The sequence below is a fragment of the Brienomyrus brachyistius genome, unplaced genomic scaffold (assembly GCF_023856365.1).
Source record: "Brienomyrus brachyistius isolate T26 unplaced genomic scaffold, BBRACH_0.4 scaffold36, whole genome shotgun sequence".
NCBI classification, from domain to species: Eukaryota; Metazoa; Chordata; class Actinopteri; order Osteoglossiformes; family Mormyridae; genus Brienomyrus; species Brienomyrus brachyistius.
This window is the reverse complement of record NW_026042311.1, coordinates 1,433,864-1,446,155: the sequence shown is the minus strand read 5'-3', so window position 1 is coordinate 1,446,155 and position 12,292 is coordinate 1,433,864. Positions and strand designations below refer to the sequence as shown.

The window sequence follows — 12,292 nt, the reverse complement described above, 5'->3', positions numbered from 1 at the left end:
GATTTATTCGGGAAATGGAGGCCAGGAAACATCTGACATCGACTAACATCAATGACAGACAAAAACCAGGGCAAGACGTGGACTGAAATAGACAAGACTGGGCGAAAATAATCAGACACTGGGCAAGATGGAGGAAGCACACGTGGATAATCAGGGGGCGTGGCACACTCGAGGATCAGACAAGCCGGGCATGACAGTTACAAATAACATTCTGAGGGGTAGCCAACATGGATTTAGGAGAGGTAGATCCTGTTCAACTAATCTACTTGAGTTCTTTGAGGAAGCTACAAGAGAAATTGATCACATAAAGTACTTAGATTTGCAGAAGGCCTTTGATGTTGTCCCCCTCAAACGGTTCTCGCTTAAGCTCAAAGCTGCAGGGATTTTAGGAACTGTAGCAGCTTGGATTGAAAACTGGTTAACAGGCACAATGTTATTAGAGGCACAATGTCACAGTAGGCCTGCGTTCATAGTGGGGTACCACAGGGTTCAATTTTAGGACCACTATTGTTCCTAATTTACATTAATGAAATTAACACCAATACATACAGTAAACTAGTTATATTAGCAGATGACACCAAGGTGGGTGGTGTAGCAGATACTGACCTAGCAGCACAGAGGCTACAACGGGATCTTGATTTAATTAGCAACTGGGCTGATACCTGGCAAATGAAATTTAATATAAATAAATGTAAGGTAATCCATGCAGGGAGCAGAAATACAAAGTACAAATATTTAATGAGTTCCACTGAAATAAAGGTAGCTGATTATGAGAAAGACCTCGGTGTGTATGTTGATGCTTCCATGTCCCACTCTCGCCAGTGTGGGGAAGCAATTAAAAAGGCCAATAGGATGTTGGGTTACATCTCTAGGTGTGTGGAGTTTAAGTTAAAGGAGGTGATGCTAAGATTATACAATTCCTTGGTAAGACCCCACCTAGAATATTTTTTAATGTGAGAGGGGGATATAGGGGTTTCGAAGAAACAATCAGGTTCGCTTTGGTCCGTTCAGAAAAATTTATCAAAATATACACAGGCCCACAGAGCACGCAGATAATTATCTGTGACACCCTTTGTGCACTGTTATTAGTATGAATTCCATTTATTTCACTGTTCTGCCATATTTCTGCCCCAAGCGTTTCTATGAAGATGGCAAACAATGAAGGAGAGAGTGGGCATGTAGGCTGTCTTCCCCGTCAGAGTGTGAATGCAGGTGATGTGATCCCATCTGTGACACTGTAGCTTTGGCTGAGGTGTACAGTATTTTAACCCAGTTGGTGAACGACTCTCCGAAGCCAAATCTATGCAATGTATTAAAGAGGAATGTCCAACTGACTGTCAGATGCCGTTTCTGCATCTAATGATGTAATCATGGTTTTAGTGTGGGAATGCTGAGCAGTCTAAACTAAATTAAATAATCTATGGATGTTGTCCAAGGCATGTCTTGTCTTGATAAAGTTTGTCTGATCAAGATGGATTATAATGACGAGTGTCAAGAGCATTTGTAATGATTTTCAAGAATGTATTCATTAGTGAGAGTGGCAGGTAACTGGAGGGTTGTGTTTGGTCTTTATCAGGTTTCAATAACACTGGCCGGTAACTGGAGGGTTATGTTTGGTCTTTATATGGTCTCAATGACACTGTAATGGCTGGTAACTGGAGGGTTGTGTTTGGTCTTTATCAGGTTTCAATAACACTGTAATACCCGGTAAATGGAGGGTTGTGTTGGGTCTTTATCAGGTCTCAGAAACACTGTAATGGCCGGTAACTGGAGGGTTGTGTTGGGTCTTTATCAGGTTTCAGTAACACTGTAATGGCCGGTAACTGGAGGGTTGTGTTTGGTCTTTATCAGGTTTCAATAACACTGTAATGGCCGGTAACTGGAGGGTTGTGTTTGGTCTTTATCAGATTTCAGTAACACTGTAATGGCCGGTAACTGGAGGGTTGTGTTGGGTCTTTATCAGGATTCAATAACACTGTAATGGCCGGTAACTGGAGGGTTGTGTTTGGTCTTTATCAGGTTTCAATAACACTGTAAGGGCTGGTAACTGGAGGGTTGTGTTTGGTCTTTATCAGGTGTCATTTACACTGTAATACCCGGTAAATGGAGGGTTGTGTTTGGTCTTTATATGGTTTCAATGACACTGTACTGACATCACTTCTACTCCTCTACACATTTCTGATCACCACTTTGTATCCTTTACCATTGCCCTACCCGTCTTGCCCAATCCCGGTTTTCAACGTTTCCTCCCCACTCGACCAAACCTCCACTCTGTCTCCCCTTCTTCTGTTGCTTCCTGCACTCTGTCTTACCTTCCTGACCTTGACTCCTTTTCCTCCTTGGCACTGGAGTCTGTAACTGATACTCTCATCTCCTCACTTTACACATCCTTGGACAACCTCTGCCCGTTGTCTTCCAAACCCAGGAAAACTCGGCCTACTCCTTGGCTTTCAACTGCATTACGCACCAACCGAAGAGAATTGCGGGTAGCAGAGAGGACGTGGAAGAAATCTAAGCTTGATGCAGATCTGTCTTCCTACCGTACTCTGCTATCCAAATTCTCTTCAGACGTGACTGCAGCTAAAACTGCCTTTTACAAAGACAAACTAGAATTATCCTCACGAGAGCCTCGCAAACTCCATAACATCTTTTTCTCTCTACTCAACCCTCCGCCTCCTCCTGCTCCTTCCTTCCTGACTGCTGAAGATTTTGCCAACTTCTTTGCCGAGAAGATTGACAGAATCTGTCAGACATTCTCTCCCTCATCCACTACACTACACACTAAGGATTTCCCTCCCCCCTCACTGGCCCAGTTTTCCGGTCTTACGGCAGATGAGATCATGAAAGTCATCTCATCTTCCAACCCTACCACCTGCCCACTTGATCCAATCCCTTCTGCATTGCTTCAGACAATCTCTCTAGACCTTCTCCCCTTCATCACGACTATCATTAATGGCTCCATAACCTCCGGTCATGTACCAACAGCATTCAAAATAGCCAGGGTCATTCCCATCTTATAAAACACCCACTCTAAATCCCTCAGACACTTGCAGCTACTGACCAGTATCGCTTCTTTCCTTCCTTTCAAAAATCCTCGAACGTACAGTCTACAACCAGCTTTCTCTCTATCTCTCTCAGAACAACCTCCAGGATCCTAATCAGTCTGGCTTTAAAGCAGCTCACTCTACAGAGACTGCCCTCTTAGCAGTCACTGAGAAGCTACATGCTGCCAGATCAGCCAAACTGTCATCTGTCCTCATCCTTCTTGACCTATCAGCAGAATTTGACACGGTCAACCACAAAACTCTCCTATCCATCCTTAGGAGTCTTGGCATTGGTGGCTTGGCCTGGCGCTGGCTGGCTTCCTACCTAGAAGGCCGAACATACCAAGTGACATGGAATGGATCCACATCTACTCCACGTTGTCTTTCCACCGGTGTCCCTCAGGGCTCGGTTCTTGGTCCTCTCCTATTCTCCCTCTATACTAAATCTCTTGGCGAAGTTATATCCTCACATGGCTTCCCCTAACACTGCTATGCCGATGACACTCAATTCATCCTCTCCTTCCCTCCCTCAGACACTCATGTCTCCACTAAGATCTCTGCATGCTTGACAGACATGTCATCTTGGATGACCACTCACCAGCTAAAACTCAACACTAGTAAAACTGAGCTGCTTTACATCCCGGCTGACTCATCCCCCCTCCAGGACCTTGCGATCTCTTTTGACAACTCCCTGATCCGTCCTTCGGTTTCTGCTAGAAACCTTGGAGTTACCATAGATGATCGGTTGTCATTTTCCTCACATATCGCCAGTCTTTCTCACTCTTGTCGGTTTCTCCTCTTTAACATCAGGAGGATACGTCCATTTCTTTCCACTCAGGCTACCCAGATACTCGTCCAGTCCCTCGTCATCTCACGCCTTGACTACTGCAACTCGCTTCTAGCGGGTTTACCACTGAGCGCCATCCGTCCCCTCCAACTGATTCAGAATGCAGCTGCTCGTCTTATTTTCAACCTTCCCAAGTTCTCCCACACCACTCCCTTGCAGCGCTCCCTCCACTGGCTTCCTGTAGCTGCCCGCATCAGATTCAAAACACTGATGCTCGCATACAAAGCCAAAAATTCTCTGGCACCATCCTACCTAAAGGACCTCATCACACCCCGCACTGCACCACGATCTCTCCGATTCTCCAGCACTGCTCAACTGGTCCCACCTCCCCTCAAGGCACAAGGAAGACACACATCTCGGCTCTTCTCTGTCCTGGCACCTAATTGGTGGAATGAACTCCCCCTAGATGTCCGAACAGCTGAATCCTTGAATGTCTTCAAGCGACGACTCAAAACATTCCTTTTTCAGAAATACCTGACGTAGTACTTCTGTATTCTTACTCGGCTCTTTTTCTGGTATGTATGTATAATCTGCACTTCTCAACGGAGTTTTCAGACAGATGATATTCATAGCTTGGGTTCTTATTGAGCTAGCATCGGAAATTCATCGCAGTGTCTCAAAGCACTTATGTAAGTCACTCTGGCTAAGGACGTCTGCCAAATACTGTAAATGTAAATGTTAATGTAATGGCTGGTAACTGGAGGGTTGTGTTGGGTCTTTATCAGGTTTCAATAACGCTGTAATGGCCGGTAACTGGAGGGTTGTGTTGGGTCTTTATATGGTCTCAATGACACTGTAATGGCTGGTAACTGGAGGGTTGTGTTGGGTCTTTATCAGGTTTCAATAACACTGTAATACCCGGTAACTGGAGGGTTGTGTTGGGTCTTTATCAGGTTTTAATAACACTGTAATGGCCGGTAACTGGAGGGTTGTGTTTGGTCTTTATCAGGTTTCAATAACACTTTGATGGCCGGTTACTGGAGGGTTGTGTTTGGTCTTTATCAGGTTTCAATAACATTGTAATGGTCGCTGCGCTCAGATGTGATGGGATTTGTGATGTATGTTTAATTTCTCTTACCAGTCTATTGAAGATGGGAGATAATATGCCACAAAAATGTGTATACATTTCTGCATGGTAACCATCCAGTGTGACGATTGGTTGTTAGGCATTTGGTTGAGGACCTTATGGAGTTCTTCTGATGTTAATGGTGCATCAAGCAGAGGTGGAGAGTTCAGGTGTATGGAGTACAAATCCAGACCAAGATTTTGTTTCAACAAACCAGTTGAATACTCTGTGATTGTGACTCTTTATATCCAACTGGTTGGTTGAAACAAAATCTTGAAGTCTGGATTTGTACTCTCTAGACCTGAAATCTCCACCTCTGGCATAAAGGGCATCTGCTGTTTCATTGATTAATATAGGTAAGTCTAGATTATTCAAAAACGATTCTATATCAACTGGATCTTGTTCTTGTTCTGAGAAGTATAGGTTCTTATAAAATGTGCAAAAGATGTTAATTTTGCGTGATTATTGAAATATTTATTAGAGCAGTCATTTTTACTTAAAAGTAATGCTTGTAATGGTGAGGTGATCTTATTTACTGGGGAGTTTTGTCTGTCTCTCTGCAGGCTGTCAGGCTGTAGAGTCACAGAAGAAGGCTGTTCTTTCCTGGCTTCAGCTCTGAGGTCAAACCCCTCACACCTGAGAGAGCTGGATCTGAGCTACAATCACCCAGGAGACTCAGGAGTGAAGCTGCTCTCTGCCGTACTGGAGGATCCCAGCTCTAAACTGGAGAAGCTGAAGTGAGTACAGAGTGTGTATCTGACACACTATAGATACTTATGCATGTATGTGAAGAAGAGGCACCAATAAATAAATGGATGCAGCAGTACTATGTCATTCTGCTTCTCCTATAGTGTGGATCACGGTGGAGAGTGCAGGACCAGACCAGGCTTACAGAAATGTAAGTGTGTTTGAATGTTTTTATTAATAATCCCATTAATACTATGTTATGGTTGTATTCACACAGTTGTGATGAGTGTGGCTCTTTGCACTGTGTGTAGATGGATTTCCATGCTTGTGTTTAGGTGAGTTTCATGTCATTTTAGACAATTTCCTACCCATACTCTTGAATGGACATCTGTATAAATATTTATGCTATCAAGATAACTTTACTGTGCTTTAGTGGGGTAGCAGTTTTCATAAGGAAAATTAATGCCATGATAAGAATGTAATGTCATAAAATAATCATTGTTGATTAAGTAATTAGCTTCTTATGCCCCATGCATTTCTGCTGGTTTCAACCACATTGTGGGCATCTTATGTGATAAAAAAAACTTTCCTTAGTTTTATAACAATCTGTGAATGTTCTAAATAAAAAACAAGTAAGCAGGTTTAAGGAAAAACTGAACAAAGTTTATTTTTCTGAACATTTGTCACAAACATAAGTGGACGAGTATTTCTTGTATTTGGCACATTTGAAGTGTGCCCAGCTACTGCAGAGGTCACACTGCACCTAAAAGACAGTGAAATTAATACGTCATCTGAAACAATGAAACAAACCTTTATGACAGATCTTTGTAAAAACGCAATATACTCAATCTATATTAAAATATGTGAGGTTAGGACAAGCATTTTATGAGTTCATAATAAAGTGCATTAACCTTTGGCTCCATTAAAATATCTTCATTACAAGGATCATGTCACGACCGGTCGCGGAGGTAAGCGGCGATCGTGCGGTAGGGCGTGGAAGGAGCAGGCAGGCAAGCGGGATAACGGGAAAACGGGGGTTTAATGAGGTAACGGGGAGCAGGAGACATGTAACGCCACTAACATCAATGACAGACCAAGCAAACTGGGGAGACCAGGACTTAAATACACGGAACAAGGCAGCAGGAAACAAGACACGACTGGGCAGGATCAGGAAATCACACGTGGGTAATTAGGGGGCGTGGCACACACGAGGAGCGGACGAGCCGGGCATGACAGAACCCCCCCCCAAAGGCGCGCTACACCGGGCGTGCCAAGGAAGGGGGCGACGGACGGGACGAGGGACAAAGGCGGAAGGAGGAGAAAAGACAGGCGGGACAGAGATGGGAAAGAAGGGAGAGAAGGAGGGGGAAGGAAGGGGAGCCCGAGGGAGCCCCAGCGGGCGACGGGCGGCAGCCGGAGGGGCCGCAGGCGGCCGGGAGGCCGGAGCCGGAGGGGACCGAGAAGGGGCAGAGGAGACAGGGCGAGGGACCCGCGGAGGGGCCAGGGAGGGAGCAGGAGGGAGCACCAGGGAAGGGGACGAGGGAGCTGGAAGGGGCCAGGGCGAAGGCACGGAGGAGGGGGGAGCCGCAGCAGGCGGCGATGTCCGGGGGAGGGCCGGAGGTAGGGGCCCCGCAGGCGACCGAGGAGCCGCCGTCGGGGAACCCCCAGGCGACCGACCAGGACCCGGAGAGGGGAGCGAGGCAGGGCGACGAGGCACCGGAGAGGGACCCGCAGGCGACAGCCGACCCGGAGGGCCAGGACCCGCAGGCGCCAACCGAGCCCCAGCGCAGGCGAGGCAGGGCGAGCCAGGGGGCAGGGCGGGCGGGACCCCAGCCCTGCGTCTGTGTCCCCTCCCTTTACGGGACACAGACATGACCCCAGGTCGGGGTCGAGTTCGCCGGGGCGAGGGAGAAACTGTCACAGGGGGAGAAGGGACAGGAGCGCGGTCAGGAGCTGCAGGTGGCTGCAGTGGGGGCGCCGGCCCGGGAGCTGCAGGTGGCTGCAGTGGGGGCGCCTGGACAGGAACATGGTCAGGCTGTGGGGGCGCCGGCCCGGGAGCTGCAGGTTGCTGCAGTGGGGGCGCCTGGACAGGAACAGGAGCGCGGTCAGGAACAGGAGCTGGCTGCAGTGGGGGCGCCTGCCCGGGAGCTGCAGCAGGCGGCTGCAGAGGGGGCGCCTGCCCGGGAGCTGCAGCAGGCGGCTGCAGAGGGGGCGCCTGCCCGGGAGCTGCAGCAGGCGGCTGCAGAGGGGGCGCCTCTGCAGGAACTGGAGCGCGGTCAGGAACAGGAGGTGGCTGCAGTGGGGGCGCCGGCCCGGGAGCTGCAGGTTGCTGCAGTGGGGGCGCCTGCCCGGGAGCTGCAGCAGGCGGCGGCGGCTGCACGGGAGCGGGGTCCGCCGGCAATGGCGGCTGCACGGGAGCGGGGTCCGCCGGCAATGGCGGCTGCACGGGAGCGGGGTCCGCCGGCAATGGCGGCTGCACGGGAGCGGGGTCCGCCGGCAATGGCGGCTGCACGGGAGCGCAAGCCGCAGGTGGAGGAAGCTGCGCAGAGCTAACGGACAGCGGCGATGGCTGCTCCGGCTGCGCAGGTTGCAGAGGCTGGCGCTGCGCTGATAGCGCAGGCAGAACTGGCACGTCCTGGGAGGGGGAGACGGGCGCGGTCCTCTTCGGGACCCGGGGTATCGAGTCCCTTACGGCCCTAATACCTCCCCAATTAGCCAGGTGTTCGGGCCGGTGATTATACCGGTACAGGGGCGGTAGTTCATCCGGAGCGAACGGCTCCAGCTCGGGATACGAGAAAGGAACGTCCTCCTCGTCGCTGCTGGAAGCCCCGACTCTCACCAGGAAGTGGACTCCCCTATGGAGCGGGTCAGGGACAGAGCCCTGGACGAGCCCCTCTCTCTCGTCCTCAGCGAGAGACCAGGAGTCGGCGAGGGAGCATGTGCCCAGTCGGATGGGCTCAGGCAGGGGCTTCCCTCTCCTCTGCTTCCTCCTTCTTTTCAGGTCTGTCATTCTGTCACGACCGGTCGCGGAGGTAAGCGGCGATCGTGCGGTAGGGCGTGGAAGGAGCAGGCAGGCAAGCGGGATAACGGGAAAACGGGGGTTTAATGAGGTAACGGGGAGCAGGAGACATGTAACGCCACTAACATCAATGACAGACCAAGCAAACTGGGGAGACCAGGACTTAAATACACGGAACAAGGCAGCAGGAAACAAGACACGACTGGGCAGGATCAGGAAATCACACGTGGGTAATTAGGGGGCGTGGCACACACGAGGAGCGGACGAGCCGGGCATGACAGATCAGGTATATAGTTCTCCTTTTGTGAATTCAGTCAATGCTATACTGGTTGGAAATGTTTCTTTTAGGAGTTGAGATGTTAAAGTAGAAACAGAATAATTTGTATGGGAATATGACTTCTTACCATTTCAATCATGCGTTCATCAGCATTTCCTTCCAACATAGCGCAAACCAAACAGTATTCCTCTACATTTCCTAGGAGCATACAATTAATAATCTATTCAAAATGAACTGAAAAATCCAACTACAGTTCATCAAATTATAATCCACAACATTTAAAGTTGGGTTAAAAGAACATGATTTGGAATAACCCTGAATTACTACACTGTTACTGCACAGTATACTGTAGTTATTACTGTAATTCTAATGCCTTGTTGACAATGTAACACAGTATACAACTGACCACAGACTAGGCTACAAACGACACACTTTGCAACGTAAATGATTACTGATACAGATTATATTACCAAAAAAAAAAATCACAAAACATACATTTAAGATTATTTCACGACAGTTGATACTAGAACAAGATTTGTACGTCCAGTGTAGTTACCATGTGAATATTTTGTGCCTGTTGTGTACTGTCACCATCCCACAAGACCTCTCTCTGAGGGTGTTTCATTTGCTACACCCAGATTCTTAATCTTCTTTTCATTTGTAACTGCCAAAATATTACCAATAGTCCTAAACATACCTCGACATTCCAGCAGTGCACATGCAATTTCCATTCGAGATGCGCTCACAGCACTTCGGCTCGTCTTCACATCACTGACGTGACCCCCTGAAAGGTAATGTTCTGCAAACTGCAAAATTCAGTTGTATTAATATTAATTCAAAATAATTACTGCCCAGTATAGCTCAGCAAACAGGTACCTTCAGAATAAGAACTGCCGGAATCTTGCTGTAGCTCGGGTTTGCACTTGCCACACTGCATTGTGCTCGGCACAGTCTCTCATCTTCAGAAAATTTCTAGATATTGTAAAAGACATTAAAAACAGGGTATTCAAATCTGGGAACATAAAATATCATGCTAAGAATTAAAGCCTGTGTTTTCTCTCCAATGGTCATTACTGAAATGCATATAATACCTCTTATGTTTTCAATTAAATTACATCAGAGTGACTTGTTTCATAAGAAATATTCCCACATGACATATATGCAGTTACCTCCAATTTCTCAGAACTTTACGTTCATATGCATCTTCCTTTGCCAATGGGTCTACAATTGTAATGGTCTTCTTGGACATGCAGACAATCTTTAAAAAGGCAAATAATGACAATAATTTCATAAGGACACAAATTACATCTAAAACATAGCGTAAGCAAACTGGATGAGAAACATTCCAAAGCTCTGCTCATGATGATGTTGTTATAATTGTGATTCCTCAATTTTACAAATGTACAAGAACAGAAAACACAAAATCCTTGACCCCATAAAGGTTTTCCACCCTTACAAAAAGAATCCAGTGTGCTCCAAAATTCACAGGACACACCCAGGTGACTTCTGTGGGAAACTTCATCTGTGGGATGAGTTGTGTGGCAGTTAGTGATAGCTCTGTTATGCAACCACTTAACTTTTGGATTACTTGAATACCTTCAAGAGGCATCGGAACTTTCCAGAAAATAGTGAAGTTGACACAGCTGCACACAGGTGGTACTGTATACTGGTTTCTGTTAAAAGTTAACACAAAAGTAAGTATGCAAAGAAGCATGCTTGCACTTTGTAGAAGCATTAGTGCATCAACAATTATAACTTGCCTGTTGTTTTTTAATAAGATGGTGGATGAATGCATCAATGACCTATAAATGGAAAATGTTAAACAGGTTTAGTCATTTACATGGTTTGTAGTTTGTAAGGAATGGTATCGCATAACTTTTCCATCACTTCTCATGACCCTTAATAAATTTCCCAGAATTTCACTTAGTTTAATTAAAAAAATAATAATTTTAATATTAATAAATCATAACTACACATTACTGTTTCACTGACATTGAGAAATATTTTAAGCAATATAGCAAAAATGAAAATTTAGAAAATCTTTCAAAATGTACCACTTTTTTATAAACTTTGGTAAAGATACTCCTTATATATGTAGAGTGCTAAGTTTCACTAGCCTAAACTTTCTGATCTCATAACAGACCTTAAACGAGCATTTCTATTAGCAATGTCTAGTCAGTAATGCAATAACAGTCCTCAAGCACTTGCAGAAGTAACCGCTATGGCTAACTAAGATTGATACTTTACATCACGTATTCCGTTATTGTAAAACAAACATTTGCCCATGTATGCTTCTTTGACATATATTTCGGTATTGAAACAAATACAGGCTTGGAAAACCAAATTTTTACTTTTAAAACCTCTACAAAACCTGATGTTAAACACAACTGTCACGCGTCGCGGTTGAGCGAAGCGGCGATCGTGCGTGCAGGCGGGCAAGGACAGGCAGACAAGCAGAATACGGGGCAAAACGGGACTTTACTAGGGACAGGCACGGACAAACGCTGGGTAACATCAATGACAGACACGGGTTAGTACAAATCAGGAACTTAAATACATGAAACAAGGCAGCAGGAAACAAGACACGACTGGGCACGATCAGGAAATCACACGTGGGTAATTAGGGGGCGTGGCACACACGAGGAGCGGACGGAGCGGGCGTCACAACAACAACATAAGTAATTTTTTCTTTCTTACTTCGTCTGACAACCACTTAATCCCTTGCAGTGTGCGAAAAGAGTGGTCATATAGCTTATAAGGTCCCACAACTGCTTCGACCTGTCCATGGTCTTATATAAAACAACTCAAATAGGCCAACGTAAAGCTGAGCAGGACCAACGGGCCAACGTAAAACTGAGCAGGGCCAGCTGGCCAACGTAAAACTGAGCAGAGCCAACGGGCCAACGTAGAACTAAACAGGGCCAGCAGGCCAACGTAAAACTGAGCAGGGCAAGCGGGCCAACGTAAAACTGAGCAGGGCCAACGTAAAACTGAGCAGGAACAGCGGCCCAATGTAAAACTGAGCAGGGCCAACGTAAAACTGAGCAGGGCCAGCGTGCCAACGTAAAACTGAGCAGGGCCAGCAGGCCAACGTAAAACTGAGCAGGGCCAACGGGCCAACGTAAAACTGAGCAGGGCCAGCGGGCCAACGTAAAACTGAGCAGGGCCAGCGGGACAACGTAAAACTGAGCAGGGCAAACGGGCCAACATAAAACTGAGTAGGGCCAACGGGCCAACGAAACACTGAGCAGGGCCAGCGGGACTACGTAAAACTGAGCAGGGCCAACGTAAAACTGAGCAGGGCCAATGTAAAACTGAGTAGGGCCAACGTAAAACTGAGCAGGGCAAACGG

General features: G+C 47.0%; 1 protein-coding gene across 1 annotated transcript in view; it reads left to right on the top strand.

The window, feature by feature from the left end:
• LOC125721930 (protein NLRC5-like) overlaps positions 1–12,292 on the top strand; it is a gene marked incomplete at its 3' end in the record, with an annotated part of 510,329 nt that overhangs the window by 22,854 nt on the left and 475,183 nt on the right. The window contains exon 12 of the mRNA XM_048998139.1: positions 5,521–5,694. Within this exon, the coding sequence (XP_048854096.1) occupies positions 5,521–5,694 (174 nt within the window). The remainder of the gene's footprint in view (positions 1–5,520; positions 5,695–12,292) is intronic.